This window comes from Fulmarus glacialis, unplaced genomic scaffold, assembly GCF_000690835.1.
Source record: "Fulmarus glacialis isolate BGI_N327 unplaced genomic scaffold, ASM69083v1 scaffold12205, whole genome shotgun sequence".
NCBI classification, from domain to species: domain Eukaryota; kingdom Metazoa; phylum Chordata; class Aves; order Procellariiformes; family Procellariidae; genus Fulmarus; species Fulmarus glacialis.
This window is the reverse complement of record NW_009215015.1, coordinates 36,946-57,951: the sequence shown is the minus strand read 5'-3', so window position 1 is coordinate 57,951 and position 21,006 is coordinate 36,946. Positions and strand designations below refer to the sequence as shown.

Below are 21,006 nucleotides of genomic sequence, written 5' to 3'. Positions count from 1 at the left end.
ATTGATATTTGAGGGGATTTGCTGGTTCGTGGGGATACCTGGAAAAGTTTGAGCAGGACCAGAGCCCAGTGCTATGCTTGGGAGCTTTGCAAATCACTGCCATGGCTGTGCTCTTGTGCTCTTGCTTTACTGTCAGTACACAGGCCATTGGGATTAAATGTGTCAGGATACAATATTTTTTGTCAGCACTCCAGATTAGCATGCGACCAACTCATGTACCTGTGTTTCACTGCAAAAGAATAGGTTCCATCCTAGGACTTTACAATATCTATCCTATACATGGGTACTAATATGTATGTGTGTGTGTGTTTATTTAATAATTTTCAAAAGTTTAGTACCATTCAGAGTACTTTGACTTCCTTTTCTACCTAGATCGGCAGATTGGTTATTGGACAGAATGGTATCTTATCCACACCTGCTGTTTCATGTATCATCCGAAAGATCAAAGCAGCTGGTGGAATTATTCTAACAGCTAGCCACAGTCCTGGGGGACCAGGAGGAGAGTTTGGAGTCAAGTTTGAGGTTGCCAATGGAGGTAGGTTTTTTTTTAATAACACATTATAGCATTGCATCTCGGAATGATGAATATATGCTGACAAGGATAACTAGCTGACTTTCACTAGTGTTTTTCATTTATTCTGTTAAAACAATGGAGAATATATGCATATCTCTTTTTTCAGTAATAGGAGTGTATTTGTTTACATGGGTCTGTACAATAAGCATTAAATGTTCACTGAAGTCCTTGTGGTAGCTGTAAGATTTCTATAAACAAGAGGTTTGCCATCCCATTTTTGTGGCATTTTATGTAGTCTGCCAGATCATTGTAACAGTTCTGATCCTTTTGTAAAGATGCCTATGAGGGACCTCTGTTTTTCTCATATTTTTGTGTTGCTTGTCTTAGCATTTATTTCAAAGCGTGTAATTTCACAAGTGCTATAAGCAGTATAACTCATTGTCTTGTATGGAAGAAAGCACTTCTCATGTTTACCAGGAAGTAATTGCTCTTATCTAAGGAGAGGGTTGTACCATTGTAACTATTGCAATTCCACTGTTGAATAATGGAATTTGTGTATATAGCTAATGTCTTGTTTTCCAAAATTGGCAAGCTGACACATGTAGGTATGTTATACCTTATGTATGTTTTATGTTACAGATCTGTGTACACCCATAAAACATGATGGTGACAATTGCTGACACCTTGTATACCTCACACATGTAGAGTGCTTTCCACCTGAAAAAAATGAAAATGCTTTTAAAATAATGTTTCCTTCGCCATTTTGAAGGTGGGAGAACTTGAGAAGGGGATGCTTCTTCCTTGTCCCGTGTTTAACTGAAAAATGTGCACGGTTAAACCAGTGTGATTTTATAAACAGAATAGGCTTGAATCCCAGAGAGATTAAAGGGACTGTGTAAGGTCAGACACTGAGAAAGCCAGGGTCACAGCACAAACATACCAGAGCCAAACCATTAGATGCATTAGCACTCCATAAACTTTAAAACACCATGTACACCTAAAATCTGTTTGATAAATGGGTAACGGTTGATGGGGCATTCTTTTTAGTGTACTTTGCCTTTTTAAAGAAAATTCAAACGGGCTATTAAGCTTTAAATATGAAACACTCCTCAAGCACAGGTCACAAGGTTCAATCATTTACGATAATCAGCAGGGATGTAATGAAAAGTAGTTGGTTCAAGTTGCAGCTGAGAAAAGGTGGGTTAAGTATTAGGCAAGGCTTTTGAACCAAGAGAATGGTTAGGCACCACGACAAGCTCCTAGGGAAGGCTGTTTTTGCTCTACATTCTCGCTCAGTCTATCTTGCAGATCCAGGTCGGGCAGAAGCAGCTTGCTTCTGTAGCTGTAGGAGAGAACGCAGAGCAACACTGTGGGATCTCCTTAGCTGAAAATATCAGTAGACAATACATCCATCTATGAGGGATGATCTGGAGCTAATGAAACCTGTCCTCACTCTTTGGATGGGTTTGGATTAGATGAATAAGAAGTAATTTTCTAAGCCAAATGAAGAGTTAAGTGACTGTTACTTGTTGTATTGCCTTGGACCATCTGGTACACTGCACCTGAGATGGAACACACTAATTTACGTGGCAAAGATGCACTGAAAATAGCAGCATTGCTAAAGGAGTGGGAAGTTAGCACTGAAAAGACAGAGGCTTTGGATTAGGAGAGAGAGCATGTAAAAGAGAATAAAGGAAGTAATTTTTCACAGCGGAAGTGTTGCTTTAATGTAAGCAATCAAGAGTCAGATAAGCCAGAAAGGACTTTTTTTGTAACTCAGACTCACTCTTGCACTACATATGGCATAGCTCGTCTGGTAATTTTTGCGTCAAGCCTGCAACTTTTATTTGATTGACAGTAAATCTTTGAAAATAGAGTCTATCTTCAGGATTTGGCAATAAAAGTAATGCACAGGTAAGATGTGATTTCTGTTTCTGAGTGACATAACTGTTCCAGGTCATAATTGCTAGTTAAGCAATTAAGGTATTTTGAATTCTAACAAAGCTACATTTCATTAAGCCATTGGAGGAAAACTGCAAGAGAACACCACTGTTAAACTGGTAAGACTTTTTAAAATGATAATTATGTCTAGTGAAATAATGTGAAACACAAAGCTATCTCACCTTCACAAATGTGCATTTGCAGAAAGCCCCGTGAAACACCAGAAACTGCTGCTGAAGGACAGGCTTTCTTTAGTATATATGTTGCGATTCCATGTAGAGTGAAAAATGGCAGTCTTTGAGCAATAAACCCAAAGAAAGATGGCTGTGAGTTTTTTGGTTGCCTCATCCCCCCTGCCCTAGATAATGACTGATTTAAATATACTCTATGTGAATCAAAATGTTGTGGGTAATGCACTGTATTTCCATGTTATATTTTTTCAAAAAATGTTTTAAACCTGTGTTACACTGAAAGAAAAGACCTTATTTACTATAGTTTTTTGTTTGAGTTTATTCCTTAATAACTCCAATATATTCAGAAAAATGTTTGCTGTAGCACTCACTTTTTAACTAGGGAACCTTCATTTAAAAAAAATGACCCGCCACATTCTTTTTTCATTTAGGACCATCTCCAGATACAGTTTCAGATAAAATCTATCAAATCAGCAAAACCTTGGAGGAATATGCCATTTGTCCTGATCTCAGAGTTGATTTATCACGCCTAGGAAGACAAGAATTTGATCTGGAGAACAAATTCAAACCTTTCCGAGGTATCAATGTGTGCTTTTATGCATGCTACATCCATTGATTCTAAATATTAGAACTGCTGCAGAATGATAATGGGTAATTATTTAAACAGAACTTTAATTCTTCAAAATGCATTACGACAAGTTCTCAAAATACTAGGCAGTATAGGTAAGTGTTGCGTTTGTTTTGCACATAAGGAAGCTGAGTTAAAGTGAAAGCATTTTAAGTGCATCAGGCCTCATCATTTAGCCAAGTACCTTTGCCAAATATATGTGTTTAGGCTTGCTAGTAGTTAAACACCAAACACAAACATTTTTGGACCAGGAATGGTTTGCTCATGGAAGTCTAATTGATAAAAGAGTTTGTGAGAGTCTCAGTTTATTCTTTGTTCTTTTCTGAAAAGTTGTGGGATGTGTAAGGCACTATAACATCCAGTGTCTCCAAATGTAAAGGGAGTGCTTAAGCACATGTTTAATTTTAGGCATGTGAATACTTTTATGCCTACACTTGCTTTAAATGAGCTAACAGCCATTTTGTCCTGAAGTAGTCAGAAGCAAAGGAAGGGGTCCAGGCAATAACTCAAATACTGTAAAACTCTGTGTGGCCTCAAGAACTTCCTCATTCATGATGTCCTAGAATTAAAGTTAATTAACACATTATATTTTGAGCAAAGTACATTTTGATAAATAAAGCTTTTGATTAAAAAAAGCTTAAATTATGATTTTTTTGATTGTAAAGAACATGTTTGGCTTTTTAGGGAAACAAAAAGCAAAGAAAATTCAGCTCTAGCACCACTCTGGAATCATATGATTGCCACAGTTTTAAATTTTGCTTTTTCAACTTTTTAATCTCTCCAAATTGTATTTTTCTAAATGAGAACGAGACACCCCTCCTCCCCTACAGGTAGTGTAAAAATAGATTAAAAATAATTGGAATTTGTCTGAATGTTTTTCTAAGGAAAAATCATTTCCCAGTTATCTCTTCCCAGAATACATCATCCTGGGACAGTAGAGCTGCCAGGGATCCCTACTGAAGCAATGTAATTGGCTTACAAGTGCATGAATAAGTATAGTTTCCACAGGTCTGAATGCAGAATGAAGTGCAGAAAGAATGAAAATAATTTAAAAAGTAATTTAATATACTTTCTGATGTATTTAAAACTTCTACTTTTTCAGCTGTATGAACTAATTCCTGTGAATAAAGGCTACAGAGGTGTTGAAGCAACTGAGAGTAAACCAGTTGGCTTTGGCAGGAGCTAAAATAATTTTTAGACTTTAATCCTACATGCACTTTATCTTAACATGTGTGAGCAACTCCACTGAAGTTGAGGCATTTGTTCATATGTGTAAAGCTTAAAGGCTACTTAAACATCATTAGGAGCAGGGCATAGAAGATGAGCAGTAACGTAATTTTAGTGAATCCTTGAGACTTTCAACATATGCCATAGAATTAAACCATTTTCAGATAGGTTTTACAGGTTGTTTTTCATCCTTGAGAACCTTTTTTTTGTTTCTCCATTCACGTGTATTGTCGCAATCTATTCTAAGCGTTTTTCTCAGGCTCAAAAAACATCTGTGTCATTTTCATGTTATCCTAAAGAAGAGCATTAGGGTGAGGTCAGTGTTTCTGAGGTAAACTGGCTGATATTCTAAGTAATAATTTAACTTGTAACTAAAATATTTCAAGATACTCATTTGACCAGATAAAAAGACATTTGTATAACATATGCTTTTTAATTTAATCAGGAAAAGTAGTATGTTCCAAGATGACTGAGAAGCGTGGCTTTTGACAGTTGTTTGGTAACTGCTTTTGCTATGACAGACTTACTTTCATTAATTCATTTTAGTTTAATATTTTACATCCAAAAGAGCTAGAAAAATTGTAGCTCTCTGCTTTTATGAATTTAGAATTCAAATTAGCAAGATCTTAGCAAAAACCAGATGTTGTGTCTGAGCCTAACTTTCCTAAATCAGTGAGATACAAAATGCAAAATTATAGTGGTAGATTGACAATAAACTGGAGACAGATATTCTAGGTCCCAAAACTGAGAAGAATAGGCTGTATGTCTCTCCTGATGGAATGATGCAGATAGATACTGCTGTCAGATAGAAGAATAGAACGGGTGACTTCAACTCGGCATGGATATCTTCCATCCTCTGAGAGTAAACCTGTTTAGTTTGAAAAGTTATTCAGTGATTTAGTGAATGATAAATAGTTTTCTTTGATATAATGTACTCTCATGAATGTCAATTTACATTATCTCTGTACATCTGCTCCTTTAGTAGGCAAAACTGTTGGTCTCTGCAAGGCTTAAAGCTTGATGGTAGCCACACTGAAATCAGTGGAAGTCTTTGACTTTGCCTCTATAGGCTTCAGAGCAAAGCCATATTATGTAGAGGTTGCACATACTGATTTTAGTTGAGGTGCATGGCTGGTGCAAGTCTGCTGAAAGAGATCTTTTCGCATGTGTGAACTGTAGTGATTTTTTTTCTACCTAATTTTTCTAGTGGAAATTGTGGATTCTGTGGATATCTACCTCAATCTCCTTCGAAGTATTTTTGACTTCAGTGCGATCAGAAATTTGCTGACCGGACCCAACCAGATTAAAATAAGGATTGATGCCATGAATGGAGGTATGAACTTCAGTTGCTATCAGGACAAAATTGTAGGTACACTACATGCAATAGCTTCCCAGTAAAGATGGTACACTGCAATAGTTTCCCGATAAAGGTACAGCATCTAAAAGTCAGATTTTTTAGTCAGGTTAAGGGTAATAAGAAAGGATTTGAACATTATACTGGTAACAAAGGCAATCAATCTTAACAGAGGGTTAGGTCCCTTATTAGGCAAAGAGATTTATCTTTCTTGATAAAAAAGTGAAAGCATATGTGTCCAATAAATGTTCTCTTTTTGCATTTGGAAGCAAGCAGGATGAGGTAATCTTGCCATGAGAGGGTGATGAAGTATGTTGCAGTGTGCAGTAACCAAGGAGGTTACAAGGCAGCCTCTACTAAGAGTAAATTCTAAATGGTATAAAATTGGTTAAGTCTGAATAAATTGCACCCGAGAGTCCTTAAAGAGTTGACTGAGATCTCTGTCTCACTAATGTTAACTCTTAAAAAATTTCAGTGTACTGGGGGCAAGATGAAAGAAAGTGTCAGAGAAGACAGCAAGGGGACCAATTTTGTGCCAATATTAAAAAATTAAAAGCTGTGTCACTTGGGGAAATATAGATCAGTAGGAGATCTATCTTAGGCTACATCATGAAAAAATAAATAAAGATTTCCTCAGATAATGACTTGAAGGATAGGAGTGTAAGTAATGCTGTTCAATGTTATCGTATAGAAAAGAAATTGCATCAAACAAACCAGGTTTCATTCTTTAATGGGATTACAAAAATAGAGCAATAAAGGGAGCTGGATAGACTTACAAAGCTTTTGTAAAACATTTTATCAAGTACAGTGTGATAGTCACTGTTCAGAAGATCATAGTGGGCATACAGTCAGTGTTAACACCCAGTTCACAGGCTGTGGCAAAAGATTATAGTGGGCATACAGTCAGTGTGAACACCCAGTTTTGCCAGGCTGTGGCAAAAGGGCAGATGGTGTCCTTGAGCAGTGCAGAGGGAGCAATGAGGAAGACACTGCCTCCTGTCACATACAGTACTAGAGAGAATGTTACTCAAATAGTTTGTAGGGCTCTGATGTCCAGACCTGTTATGGAGTGTTGAAAAGTTTTACACGTGGTCAAAAAGATGCATAGTCTGGCTCAGGGTTAGAAAAACTGCTGCAGTACGAAAATTTTAAAGGACTGAGTTTGTTTACTTTATGTACAAGGTGATAGAGAACTAGCTTTATTGACTTTGTATCTTGGTGGAGAAATAGCCGTACCATAATACATTGTACACATACAGTATATATACAGTACACATACAGTATTCTTGTATACAAGAATATTTGTTTATACAACACAGAAAGTTTTTTTTTTCTCTGCAGAAAAATTATTTCTCAGTCTTCTATTCCCCAAAATACCCAGAACAATCAATAGTGAGAATTTGAGGCCAGACAAAATCAAGTTGAAGTGTAGCTCACGTGTTTATGGGTAACAGTGAATAACTACTGGAGCAACCTACCAAAGATGGTTGGGGTTTGTCCTTCTCTTGGTGGCATCAGATCAAAAGACTTTCTGGATGAGATGCATTAGCCAAAAGTGAGTAACCAGCCACAATATAGTGAACATTAGAGAGGACCGCATGCGTACGTGGACAAACTGTCTTCCAAAGTTTGTTTTAGCTCTGCACCTCTGGAATATGCTTTTATGCCTGTAGACATTGATAGTTTAATATTGGCATAGAAAAGAGTAATTTGTCAGGAGTCTACTCTTGATAAGAACCTGAATCATTGTTTACTGTATATTTTACAGAATTAGCATCTAAATTTTCTTGAACACAAGTTTCTCACATAGTTTTACCTTGGGTTACAGTTGCTCCAGTTAGCAAGATTTGGGAGTAAGGTAGGAGAAAGAGAGAGCACGAGAGAGCAAGCAATCTATTTTTTTTACCTCCGAGTGACCTGTTCAGAGCTGCCTCAGGGATGCAGAGAACTCAGTTGTTAGTGTCTGTTCAGCCACCGGATGCATATAATAATTATGATATATAATAGTATGAGCTGGGGTCATAATTGGCCATATCTTTTACAAAATAAAGGAGTTATTTTGGAGTTAGTTTTGAGAAAGTTTTTATTTATTATCTACATGGTAGTAATGAAAATGTGGTAAGATTCTTTGGTGGACAAACCTGTTGTAATGTTAACATGAATTGGAACGTTGAGGTAAGTTTATTTCCCATTTGTATTCCCCTACTGTTTACTTTCCTTGTTATTATGTGTTAAACTGTTGTTTGTGTTCCAGGACACATAGAATAGCATTTTATTTTTATTCCAGTGAGAAACCCCCGCCATGTGGATGATAACTTCTTTACTTAATAATGGATAAATAAAACTTGCATCTTTCACCATTCAGTGATTACTTTTTCACTTCAACTAATGGGGAACTGTGTTTTTAATGCTGAATTGTCCATTGATTATTTACTGGGGGGACAATCACATATTCCTCTGTGAAATAATAGTTTATTTTTTGTTGCTAGGACAGATGTATAGAATTGCTAAAAATATGTTTTGTATCAGGTCTCTACGGTGCTGTGAAAAATTTGAATGTCAAGCATATGCTTTTGTGATTGCATGGCAGATTTCTGTTTTTGCAGTTATGGGACCTTATGTGAGAAGAATCCTGTGTGATGAATTGGGAGCTCCTGCAAATTCTGCAATAAACTGTGTTCCTCTGGAGGATTTTGGTGGACAGCCTCCTGATCCCAATTTAACGTATGCAACTGCCTTGCTGGAGGCTATGAGAGGTGGCGAGTATGGATTTGGAGCTGCTTTTGATGCTGATGGAGTAAGTATTTTGATCTGTCTGAAAGTTTCACCATAGTTGTTTTGTCTGGGGTCGGATATGGGACATGTAAGTATAATTTATTTGCTTTTCAGTATGCCCTCGAAGCTGAAAGCAATATTACTTTCAGGTACAGATGATAGCATTTGCAACCCATAAATCAGACACATATGTTGTAATTTGTCTCTGCAAATGACTGCAAATGAAGCAGGATTTGAATGCAGAATCAGAATGCTTTAAATATTAGGCTGGTTTTATCTTGTACTGGTATAACACTTTTATTCCCTGGTTAGGAAGAGACAGCATATATAGGTATTACGGACTTGTCACGATAAGTAGTTGTTACTAAGCTAAGGCCTTTTTGGTTAACAATGTAAGTTGAGGGATTTTTAGCTAAATAAAGCACTGAATCATAATCTCTGTTTGTTTTAATTTTTTTTATGTCATATTACCAGCATTATAAACAGCAAAGTATTACAGAAACAACTTTCTGTCCTGACAGGGTGGGTGAAAGATGAAAAGGTTCTGAAGAACAGAGGGCGTTTTCTATTGTCAGTAAACACAAAACACCCTCCTACTGCCTGTATTTTGCACGTCATTGGCAAAAAGGTTCTCCTACACAAGCATTCTGTGGCAGGAACAGACCTACTGAAGTGTCGCGTAGGAGCCTGAAGCTAGGGACTGATCTGGAGCTTTGATTTGCAAGGCTGGAGGGAGTGATGGTGTGATAGCGAGATTATAAACCTGTCGGGATGATACCAGTAAATTAGTCTGCCTGAAGAGGGATGCGAGTAACCCAAAGCCTGTTCTTTTTTTCCCTACTCACAGTGGATCTAATAGAAGAAGTTACCGCTCCCCAAAACATGGAATTTAAGGTGTTTTTTTGAATTTCTTTTCTTCTCCAGGACCGCTACATGATCCTTGGCCAAAATGGTTTCTTTGTTAATGCGTCAGATTCATTGGCTATAATTGCTGCCAATCTGTCTTGCATTCCATACTTTTGTCAGATGGGTGTCCGAGGATTTGGCCGGAGCATGCCTACCAGCACAGCCCTGGACAAGTAAGATGAAACATATATTTGTATCACCTTGGTCATTACATTAGTTACCTCTCTGTTTTGTACTACATAGCAGTTCCAGAATTGTGAAGTCTTTTGATAAGAGCTTCTAATTTTCACAACCATTATGTGCTTTATTGTTTTAACTAGTTTCGATGATATTTTGATCTTACCTCGACTAATTTTACCAACCTTTACTTGCATGAAAATAGTTTAATTCAGCCTGGAAAAGAAATAAATAGGTTAAATCTTTTTGAGAGTACAAACACTTGACTGGTAATCCCTTTTCCAAATAACTTTACTCTTTTTTCAGTAAATAATGGTTTACAGCCTAATCTAGCAGCCCTTCTTATGAAAGTCATGGAAGTTTAAAACAGATAAAGTACTAATTTAGTACTAAATAAGCATTAAAAAAAATGCAAACAAAACCCCCTCCTATTTTAAGCTGTTGAAATACATCATCTGTTATGATACAAAATGTCCCAGAAGAGACTGCAGGCAGTCATGAAATCCATTCCCAGTTTCAAGGCAGGTTAAAAGTATACCTAAAGCTATTTCTGACAAGTCCAATCTGCTCTTAAAAGATTTACTGGATGTGCATTCTGTGTTAGCAGCTGAATTTTGAACAAGTCTCATCGTCCAGGCCTAAATTTTCTGTAAATATTGTCAAAAGAATTAAGTTAAATATTATTGCCTTATATATTCTGTGTGGAAAGAGCATTCACTGAGTCAATTTTCTCAGTGTTTATCTGGTTGTATGGCTTTACTAACACAAGAATGATCTGCTGCCCCTGTTAAATGTGTCTAATCCGGAAACAGTAATTTTAAAGTGAAATGTAGCTTGTGTGAAAAGGTTGGTTGCTCTTTGAAAAGCAAGGATATTAGGGTGCTTCCCTATTCAGGAAATTTCTGAAAGTTACTAAATTCAGAGCTAGCAACTTCCTCTAATGCTTGACAGAGTCTTCAGGGAACTATTTCTTACTTGTAGGTAGATGGTCTAGTTTAACGAAATACTGTTAGGTTGGGGTTTTCTGTATTTTGTTTATTCTGTTTAGAGATGCAAAAATCTCATTGCTTAAGTGAAAGCTACTGTTATATTGAAATACTATATAAAATAAAGAGAGGTTCATTTTGGATATAAAACCCAGGATATCTGCGTTCCTGTAAGACTTGAAGAAACAGTGACATTTAAATATGTTTGTCTGCCTTTTCTTAAAGTTTGGTAAATGTGTCAGAAAGTATGAATGTACTGAAGTCCCCTTCAACAACACTGTGACTATTTGAATTATGTTCTTGACAATGTTTACTTAACCTTCTGGAGCACAGATCATCTCATGGTGATTACTGCCTTATTTAGTTCTGTGGAGCTAAGTCTGATTATTAAATAAAACTGCGCAATTGATAATGATGGAAGGATGTAAATATTTTCCCAGCCATTCTTACAAATATTTATTGTTATGAAGTTTGCAGTCTGTATCCAGGACAGTTGAATTTTTTTTTTCTTTCATTTTGTGGTTGTCTTTGTTCTCCTGAAGATTTAAAAGTTACATGTTTTCAAAGTTGGTCACTTTGTTTTGTGACTCATTTACACACACGACAATCCAAAATACCTGAATTTTAATTTTCTGTAAAGATGCCATAATGTTGTCCAGAGATTCTCATGCTTTGGTGGCCAAAATTGTATAACCTGCTTAACTTACGAGTGCTAGTGCTGAGCTCACTCATTCAAGAGCACAGCTTAGACCTGAAATCAGTCAGTGGTTCATCTTAAGCAAGTCACTTTTCCTATATGTTGGCTGGCTACGTGGATTGGAACGGAGTAAGGAATATCATAAACACCTTCCTCAGAGGTTCACTGGATGAGTTATTGAGCCATCGTGTCTTCGAGGATTCCCAGTGAAGCCCACCATAAGGAACTGCTGAACTTCCAGGAAAGGTGGTTGTCTGTAAGAGGTATTTTTCAGTAAAATAGTAGAATGTCATTGTCTGAAATCCAATATATTGCTTGAAGGAGTGGCTAACAGAGAAGTTGATTCTCAGTATAGGTTTCATGTTCCAGTTCCAATTCCATGTATCTATAAACATAAGGGACAGTTCCACTAGTGTCAGTGAAATCTTACAGTGGGACAGTGTGTATAAAAGAATATGCATAAGGCATTCATGATTCCATTCCCATGGACTAACCAGCCAACTTGCAAGAAAAAAAAAAAGCCTTTTGGAAGGACAAGAATATTCCCAATACAGCAAAAAGAAAAAAGAAAGATTGAGCAATTCTGTATAGAATTAGCACACCAGTATAATGTTTAGTATTAAAATTCTAAAACCTCAATTTGTACTTCTGCAATAGGAAGGGAAATCCTTTCTCTTCCAAAATGTGATGACTGATACCAGACAGCATGTTGTTTAGTGTGAGGGACAGCATCCTCTCTGGGTTTGCTGCTGCATGTCTCACCTCCAATGTAATAAAATCAGTAAGGAAAGTATTTTGTGCTCTGAACATTCAGAAGAGAATGGATAACACTGCTTCCTTAAGTCCTGCAGTAGGTTTCAGGTTACTGCTTACTAGTGTATGCTTTAAATCTATTGCCTTTTTTGTTTCTTGATCCCTTTTATTCCTTTCTAATGGACTGGTCTTATGTGCGCCTTTTGTATATCTATCTATAAAGCTCACGCGTCAAGCTCACGCACAGGAAAGAAAACATTAAAAATTAATTTAAAAACTGTACTGTGACTATTAATTCTGGCAGAAAAGAAGGAAATAAGAATAGTGGAGGCTGGAAGGGTTGCCTGGATATCATCTAGTCCCACATCCTGGTTCAAAACAGGGTCAACTAGAGTGGGTTGCTAAGAGCCATGTCCACTTGGGTTTTGAGTATCTCCAAGGACGGAGACTTTGCAGTCTTTCTGGGCAACCTGTGCCAGTATTCCACCACTCTCAGAGTAGAAAAGTTTTTTTCATAAGTAGAAACAACATTTCCTGAATTTCAGTTTGTGCCCATTGTGTCTTGTCCTGTTCCTGGGCACTGTTAGAAGAGTCTGGTTCTGACTTCTTTAGTCCCCCGACTCCCCATTGGGCATTTATGCACATTGACAAGGTTTCCCCCCTGAACCTTCTCTCTTTGAGGCTTAGCAATCCCATCTCTCTCAGCCTCTCCTAGTATGACAGATGCTCCAATCCCTTAGTCAACTTTGTGGCCTTTTTCCAGAACTGCTCCAGTAGGTCCAGAACTGGACTCAGGATGCCAGGTTTTGTCTCACCAGTGCTGAGTAGTGAGGAAGGCTCAGTTCCCTCCACCTGCTGGCAATGCTCCTCTGATGCTACCCAGATTGTTGTTGGCCTTCTTTCCCATAAGGGCTTATTGCTGGCTTATGGTCAACTCATGGTCCACCATGACCTCAGGTCCTTTTCTGAAAAGCTGCTATCCAGCTGTTTGGCCCCCACGTGCCAGGGTTTATTCCTCCCCATGTGCAGGGCTTGGCGGCATTGCCTTGTATTGACTTTCATGAGGTTCCTGTTTGCCAGTTTCTCCAGCCTGTTGAGGTCCATCTGAAAGGCAGCACAATCTTCTGGTGTATTGCTCCTTCCAGTGTTGTATCATCTGTAAATTTGCTAAGGGTGCACTCTGCCCTATTGTCCAGGTCATTAATGAAGATGTTAAACAGTATTGCCCACGGTATTGACCTATGGGAGGCACCCCTGGTGACTGGCCTCCAGCTGGATTTTGTGCTGCTGATCACAATCATTTGAGCCTTGGAATTCAGCCATTTTTCAACCCACCTCACTGTTGACTTAACTATTCTATGTTTCATCATTTTGTCTGTGAGGATGTAATGGGAGAGAGAGTTAAAAGCCTTGCTAAAGTCAAGATAAACAATATCCACTGCTCTCTCCTTATTCTTTGAGCCAGTCACCTCATTGTAGAAGGTTAGCAGGTTGGTCAGTCATGATTTCCTCTTCATAAATCCATGCTGACTACTCATGGAGAACATTCTTGTCCTCCATGAGTTTGGAAATGATTTCCAGATTAGTCGCTCCATCACCTTCCCAGGGATTAAGGTGAGACTGACTGGTTTGTAGTTCTCTAGGTGTTCTTTCTTGCCACCCTTGAAGACAGGAGTGATATTTCCTTGCTTTCAGTCCTCAGAAGGCTCCCTCAATTGCCACAATCTTTTGAAGATAACAGAGAGTGGCCTTGAAATGACTCTCAGCACCTGAGACCTTATGGACTTGTGTATATCTGGTTTGTTTAAGTGTTCCCGATGTGTTCCTCTTCTACTGAGGGTAGGTCTTTCTTGCTTAAGACTTCCACAGGTCTTTCTTGCTTAAGACTTCCACTCTTGTCTTTAGAAGACGACTCTTCTGTTACATAGTGCTAGTTATAGTAGAAAGTATGAATTGTTAAAGTGAGTGAAACATCTGACAGTGAAAGCTTGTGGGTATTGGTCAAAATGGACTTAATGAAATAAATCCTAATGAACTTCCAAATGGTGATTTTAATGAAATAAGTAAAAAGTTTTGAGTGAAGTGTTATAGACTGTCATCTGATGTTAGCTGTAATCTATCCTGTTTGCCTCACTTTCTAGAACTGCTTGGCTTTTGCCTTCTTTGCAACTATTAACTATCTGTAGTTATACCAATGCTAAAGATTTTGTTAGAAGCTTCTAAAATGGACATCAAAATATGCATCCAAATATTTATGGTGGGTTGACCTTAGCTGGCTGACTGCCAGACGCCCACCCAGCTACTCTCTCACTCCCCCTCGTCAACAGGACAGGGGGATGAAATAGGATGAAAGAGCTCATGGGTTGAGATAAAGACAGGGAGATCACTTGCCAATTACTGTCATGGGCAAAAGACTTGACTTGAGAAAAATTAATTTAATTTATTGCCAATTAAAATAGATTTGGATAGTGAAAAACAGAAAACCCACAAATTAAACCAACACCTTCTCCCGGTTCTTTTTCCCAAGGCTCAACTTCACTCCATCATTCTTCTACCTCCTCCACCCTAAGCCGGGCAGGGAGATGGGGAATGGGATTGGGGTCAGTCCCTATCAGCTCCCCTCTGCTGCTCCTTCTTCCCTCACACTGTTCCCCTCCTCCAGCGTGGGCTCTCCTCACGGGCTGCAGTCCTTCAGGAAAAAAATTAGTCCAGCGTGGGCTCTCTACCAGCTGCATTTCCTGTCAGGAAATATCCATCTGCTCCACCGTGGTTCTCTCCATGGGCTGCAAGGTAATGTCTGCTCCAGCACCTGGAGCAGCTCTTCCTCCCCCTCCCTCTTCTCTGACCTTGGTGTTCACAGGACTGTTTTTTCCTCAGTCCTCACTGGTGGGCAGCTTTTTGCACTTTTTAAGTATGTTTTCCCAGAGGGTCCACCAGCTTGGCTGCTGGGCTCAGCTGCGCCCTGTGGTGGGTCTGTTGGAGCTGACTGGAACTGGCTGTGTCTGGCATGGGGCAGCCCCGACCCCTCCTCACACAGGCTGCCCCTGCAGCCCCCGCTGGCAAACTCTGCCACGTACACTCAGTACAACATCTAAAACAAATCCCTTAAATACTTAAATATTTCTCTCATATCTAGGCTGTCATTCATTCAAATTAGCATTTATTCCATGTGAGCTAGTAGATGCATAGCAGGCCTTCTTATATACAAAGATTAAGTGGTAAGTTTTGTTTTTATTCTACATCCTTGGGTTTCTTAGACATGTACCACTTATCTCGCTATATTTAATCTTGAAGTATGACAACCTGAGTTAGTCATAATTTGGTCTTTAATGCATGTGGAGTACCATTCGGTTCCATGGGAATGGTTGTTTAAAATACTTTGAAAAGTCTTTTTTGTTAGTGAATTAGAAAAAATAAATAAAGGAAAAGGACTTTCAGGCCAACTGTTATCTACATCATGTAATAGTATGGACAAGAATAAGAACAACACTCAATTTTACAAGGGAGGGAAAGCACATTTAGTAAACAGAGTACTTAAAAAAAAGGTTTCTGCTGTGCTGTTGAGTGCAGATATTCCTTATTTTCTGTATTTTGTTGTTCTAACACAAGAAATAGAGAAACTGTGTTAAAATAAAGATGATTGAAAAGGGCATGGGAACATTTATAATAGTAGGTGCAGAAGGATAGCAGAAGTAGTGCTTAGGAAAAGGAGAAACTTACATCCTGCTTGTTAGTCTTCCTGAAGAAGTTAGGAAATGCTAACTTTAAGCACATCTAACTAGGATTTAGTAATATAGTCACTACTCCATAAAAAATTAAACCGCTTTGAAATCTTTTCCCAACAGATGTTACCAGAGTAGGGAAACAAAGATAATGATGGTCAAAAGGATCTTATATGTGAACATCCCTTAATTCTTTTTCATGAGAAAAAGATGAATTCTGCTAGAAATACTTAATTGTATTTGATGGTGTCATCACAATGCCTCTGGGATAACACTTCTTCGGTCATCAGAGCCCTACTATCGACTGAAAGGTGTAATTTGATTTGTGTCCAGAAAATGAATCTCCTTATTGTAGTCTCTTTTGGCCCACTTCTGGACTTGGTAATAAGAGTAGCTCTCATGTGAGGGAATTGGATCAATTCCTGTCCACTTGGCTACTGTCTTCTGAGATCATGGGCCTCTCTCCTGAAGTCTATGCTAGAGAGCAGATGAAAACCACCTCTTCTTATGGTGTGTCCATAGAGTGTGGCCACAGTTTAGCCTAAATCATTGTACTAGAACTTTTCTTTAGCTATTAAAAAAAAAAATCATGCATAGTACTTGAAAGAAACAATTTAGACTATCTGATGCTTTTTCGTTTGCGTACATGATGGTGTGTTGTTTAATAGTTTTTCACAGTGCATTATTAAACTTAGACAGAAGAAAGCAATAATCCAGAGGACTCTCAATGTTGCTTAGGAATACTGCATTAACAAATGGAGTATTACAAGAGAATTCACTGAAGATGTTTAACATTTACATATGTTTGCTTGAAGTGGCTGTTGGAATATACTAGTATGTACTGTAGGGAGAGTGTAACACTTGACAGAAAACATCTGCTTTAATATGCTCCAACATCAACAAGATTGTGGCAGCAGGTCTCCAGTCTTCAATTCTCTGGCAATACGTACCCTTAGGTTGGTGTTCTTTTTCTTGTGGGGAATGCGAAGCTGCATACCCTGTTCAACAAACGATTCTTTTTTCATATCCTTGTATTCTGATTTATCTGATGTCTGCATAACAGGAAAGGAAATGAAATACTGAGATGTTAACTAATGGTCTACAAAACGAGAATCACAAGGGTGAGTAAAAATTGTTTCTGTAAGAATTATGAAGCTGGGTGGGTGTGGAAAATAGCAGTCAAGTTGCTACAGGAAAAGAGGCTTGTTGAGAGAATGCTACTGTGACTAGTATTATCTGATGCCTTGTTTCTACAGCCAGGTGACCTCAACAGCATGTAGGTGCTCTGGTTATACTTACCCTGAACAAAGCTGAGCACCTTAGCACGCAGCACCCTGCCACTTTACATCTGGTAGCCCATCTTTTAATGCAACTTTGACACATCAGTGTTCTGTCTGCCGATTGTCCATTTCCTATCTGGTTAGCTAGAGGTAGGTTTTAAGGGGGCTTGCAGTGACAGTGACTGTTCTGACTTGTTTAAAGAAATGTCTTCATGCAGTGAAGGGCAGAGATGCGATGAGCTCTAAACAAGCTGTCTTGGATGCAGGAGGGAGGCTGACCCTGGCAGCAAAAAACTCTTACATTCATAGTGCTGGTTTAGAGTGGGGTCCATTTTGTCTGAAGCACAGCAGGAAGCTTTGCTTAAATGACTCTGTGTGCTCATTTCTTTAGGACAGGAGCCCCAAACATTATAAGCAGCAATGAATGACACAAAGACAGGATGAAAAATATTAATTCAACTGTCTTCTTAAAATTATTTTGCCCAGCTACTTAGCAAAGTTTGGCCAGTTATGGCAAAGGCTGGATTTCTGCTTACTTGTTATTATCATCAGGTGGGTTGCTCTCTCTTACTGCCTAGAAAGGAGCAACACTGCTCCAGGAGTTTTTACCTCGTGAGAATTAGGCAACAAAGAAAGAGTTGGGTGTTTGGTAGGAATTGCCCAAGAAGAGGTCTTCTCTTCATTCTCAACTTAGGTGAGTTTGCTTTGTCTCTCACTCCTACCTGGAAGCACTAGAGAAACAAATTATCTCTGCTAACAAATAATGAATATTTCTCTTTGCCTTTTAAAACACAGGTATAATAGAAGGAAACCACAAGGGCATAATGAAGCTTGAATAATGGGCTAGTGCGTACTGTGTAATGTCAAAGTCAATCTATGCACAAAAATTGATATAGATTGATGGGAAGGTGAAGAAGGAAGGGCTGACTGTTCCTCTGCATATGTATCCCAGGGCCTGGTGCCAGCAAGGGCAGTGCTGTTGGGAGTCAGTGGTCTAAATCCAGGTTTCAACCAGGGAATGCAGACCCAAGGAGACCTTCTTTCCTCTTGAAGCACTGGAGCCTTCCTATATGTTTTTGTTGAGGGGTGTATTGTCCAGTGTAAGTGCTTCTGCTGCTTCTTCCTGTAAAGCTTAGTCTTTCTGCTGTAAAAACTGAAAAAAGTTTTTGGGTGAATTAATGGACATGGCCTTTTATCGCTGTTTAACAAGCAGTAGCAGTTACAGTAGCAGAAACATATACCGCTGGCCATGGAGAACAGCACACCACATTCCACTTGTGCCTTTGTGATTATTTCCTTGAATTCTTCATATACAAATCCTGCATGGATTTTTTGTCTGTCTTTTCTTGTGAATCTGTAGCTTATTGTTTCTTTGCAGCCATCTGCTTTTCTTCTGTATTGTTGATCATCTGTTTTAATGAAGAAGTTTGTGCCAGAAGCAGGATAGGTGCTGTGCATTGCTTGCTCTACATGGACATCCTCTACTGTTGAGTTGTAAGGGATTCTCCCAACATAAAGACTTCTTCAAGTTATAAATACATCTTTCTACATGGTTGATACTGCATTCACTCTGTGACTGTGATTTGTTCAAGTTATGCCAGTCGTGACCTCACTCTTTTTATCTTCCTTCAGTAGGATAAGTCAGTCTCACTTTCTCTTATCTGGAATAGGCTTGCTGTGAATTTTTTAAGACACCTCTGTCAAACCGAGTCCACGTCATGTACAAGCAGTTTTTAAATTAGATGGAGCAGAAGGACAAGTTCTGTTCTGGAATGCTGCAGAAGGACAACTGCATAAAACCTTCATGAATATAATTTAACATGTTTGAAGCGTAATACAAACTTGTTGAGCACTGTGATAGGAAATTTGTTCAGGATTTGTAGCTTTTAAAATAACACTGCAATGTTAAAAATAGCCATATATGTCCTACTATAAAGAATGGTAATTTTTCTGTATCAGCTTTCAAATATGTTATCCAGCTAAATGTTTTATGTACACAGATATGAATGTTTGAAAAGATTTGTGGAGAAAAAAACAACAACTGTCATTACAAGGCATTGATGTCCTTTCATTAGCTGTGCCTCTTAGTTTTATTTCTACAATGTGCTTGTAATCTAGCTGTTATCCTTTCATCCCTGAATGTTTTTTAAGCAGTGGAGGTGATTTATCATTGCAAATATTTTCAAGCATATCTTTAAAGAGCTGTCTTTGTCTTCTTATTATTTTCTTTGATGCTGGATTTGATATGCTTTAGTATAGTGTGGTATATTTGACTGTTGCAATCCCACCGTATGCTTGGCTATCCAGTGTTTCATTATCCTAGCCTGCACTGATGAAAACATGCTGCCCACTGTGGTCATGGCAGGCCACATTTTGGATGTATGTGGGGTAAGTGTTTGTTTTTAACACTTTTCAGGACAGCAGCAGTCAGACTCTCAGATACTTTCTCAGCCAAAGATGAGAATAAACCGCTCTGAATGTATTGCATACTTTTGAACTTTCCAGGAGAGAATTGATACTGCATCTTCTGTTCTTCACTGGCTGCATTTCATTGCTTGTGAAGAAAAGGAGAGAAAACCTGTCGGTGTCCTGTGAAACATCAGTAGAAAACTCTGTGTTGTCCTTTATAGATGAATGGCAAAAGAGGGTAGGCAGTCCTGTGGCTTACCTCCTTTTACTTGGCACACAACTTAGTTTTTGGGTCTGAGAGGGATTCACTGGCCAGTTCTGAGCCTGAAGACAACTGATCCCTATTAAGAATGGCAGGCTGCAGAGCAGCCTTACACAACATACAACTCTTACCGTCATTCATAGTTGCATTCTGGCCTGTGCCTGGAGCGGACAGCTATAGCTGCTTAGCCTCGAATGAGCAGGTTCATTGGTTGTGCAATGTGCAGCTTTCAGGACTGAATACAGAAAGGTGTATTGAGAGCTCTCTTCATTTAGAAGAAAAAGATGAGTTAAAAACTATTCAGTGCTCTGTTTCCAGCGTAAGCTTTGGCTGTAAAGGAGGTCAGTTTGTCCACTGAAGGTAGAGAGAGCAAGATTTAGTGCTTGGTGGGACATAAATATATTCTGTAAACTTGATTGACTCTCGTTAAGAAATATGTTTATTTGCAGTTTTCACAAACGAACAGACTTTTGTCTGGGCTTAATATGCTACATGTGAAAAACTACCTGAGAAAAATAAACTTTTTGCAAAACATTCTGAGCAGGCGTTGCACCGTGCAATAGACAGATGTTGGGTAACAGAAAATCCAGGTTTTTTAGTGCTGCATCTGTCTTATATCTCAAAAAGTATACAGCTATGAATAAACAACAGGAATTCCTTCAAATGTTCTGATAAAAAAGTCCAAAAGAATTTTAATTAAAACAATCTGAGGAAGTTTACAGCAAGTCAGTTACAGAAGACCTTGTGACTGTTAAAAGAAAGTTTAAAATAAAGACCCCTTTTCTTTTAAGGGCTTACACAGTCTTATTTTATGTTTCAACCTAGAAAGGATCCCACGTGGATTAGCGTGTCTGAACATGTTTTGCCTGTGCTGGACAGCACAGCTGGTATCAGCCCAAGAGCAACCTCTCCCATCAAAGGATTTTTTGTACATGGGTGACTGTTATGGAGGAGGCTTTCTGCTGATTTCAAAGAAAATTTTTCTGGCACAGAATTTCAAAAGAGTGTGTTTAAAATTCTACTTCTTACGTGTATTAAAGTATAATCTGCTAAGTTACTGAGATTGTTTACAAATGAAGAAGACAGGAAATTGTTCTTTACATTCTGGGTGTTTTGAAGAAGATCTCTGTAAGACTGTGACAGAGCCAGGGTACTGAACATTATTTGGAGAAGTTTGAGAGTCC

At 38.5% G+C, this 21,006-nt stretch overlaps 1 protein-coding gene across 1 annotated transcript in view; it reads left to right on the top strand.

Annotated features, from left to right (window-relative positions):
• Nucleotides 1–372: 372 nt before the first annotated feature.
• PGM5 (phosphoglucomutase 5) overlaps nt 373–21,006 on the top strand; it is a gene marked incomplete at both ends in the record, with an annotated part of 55,135 nt that continues 34,501 nt past the window's right edge. Inside the window, 5 exons of the mRNA XM_009578806.1 lie at nt 373–535; nt 3,078–3,224; nt 5,709–5,834; nt 8,462–8,652; nt 9,555–9,709. Of these exons, the coding sequence (XP_009577101.1) occupies nt 373–535; nt 3,078–3,224; nt 5,709–5,834; nt 8,462–8,652; nt 9,555–9,709 (782 nt within the window). The remainder of the gene's footprint in view (nt 536–3,077; nt 3,225–5,708; nt 5,835–8,461; nt 8,653–9,554; nt 9,710–21,006) is intronic.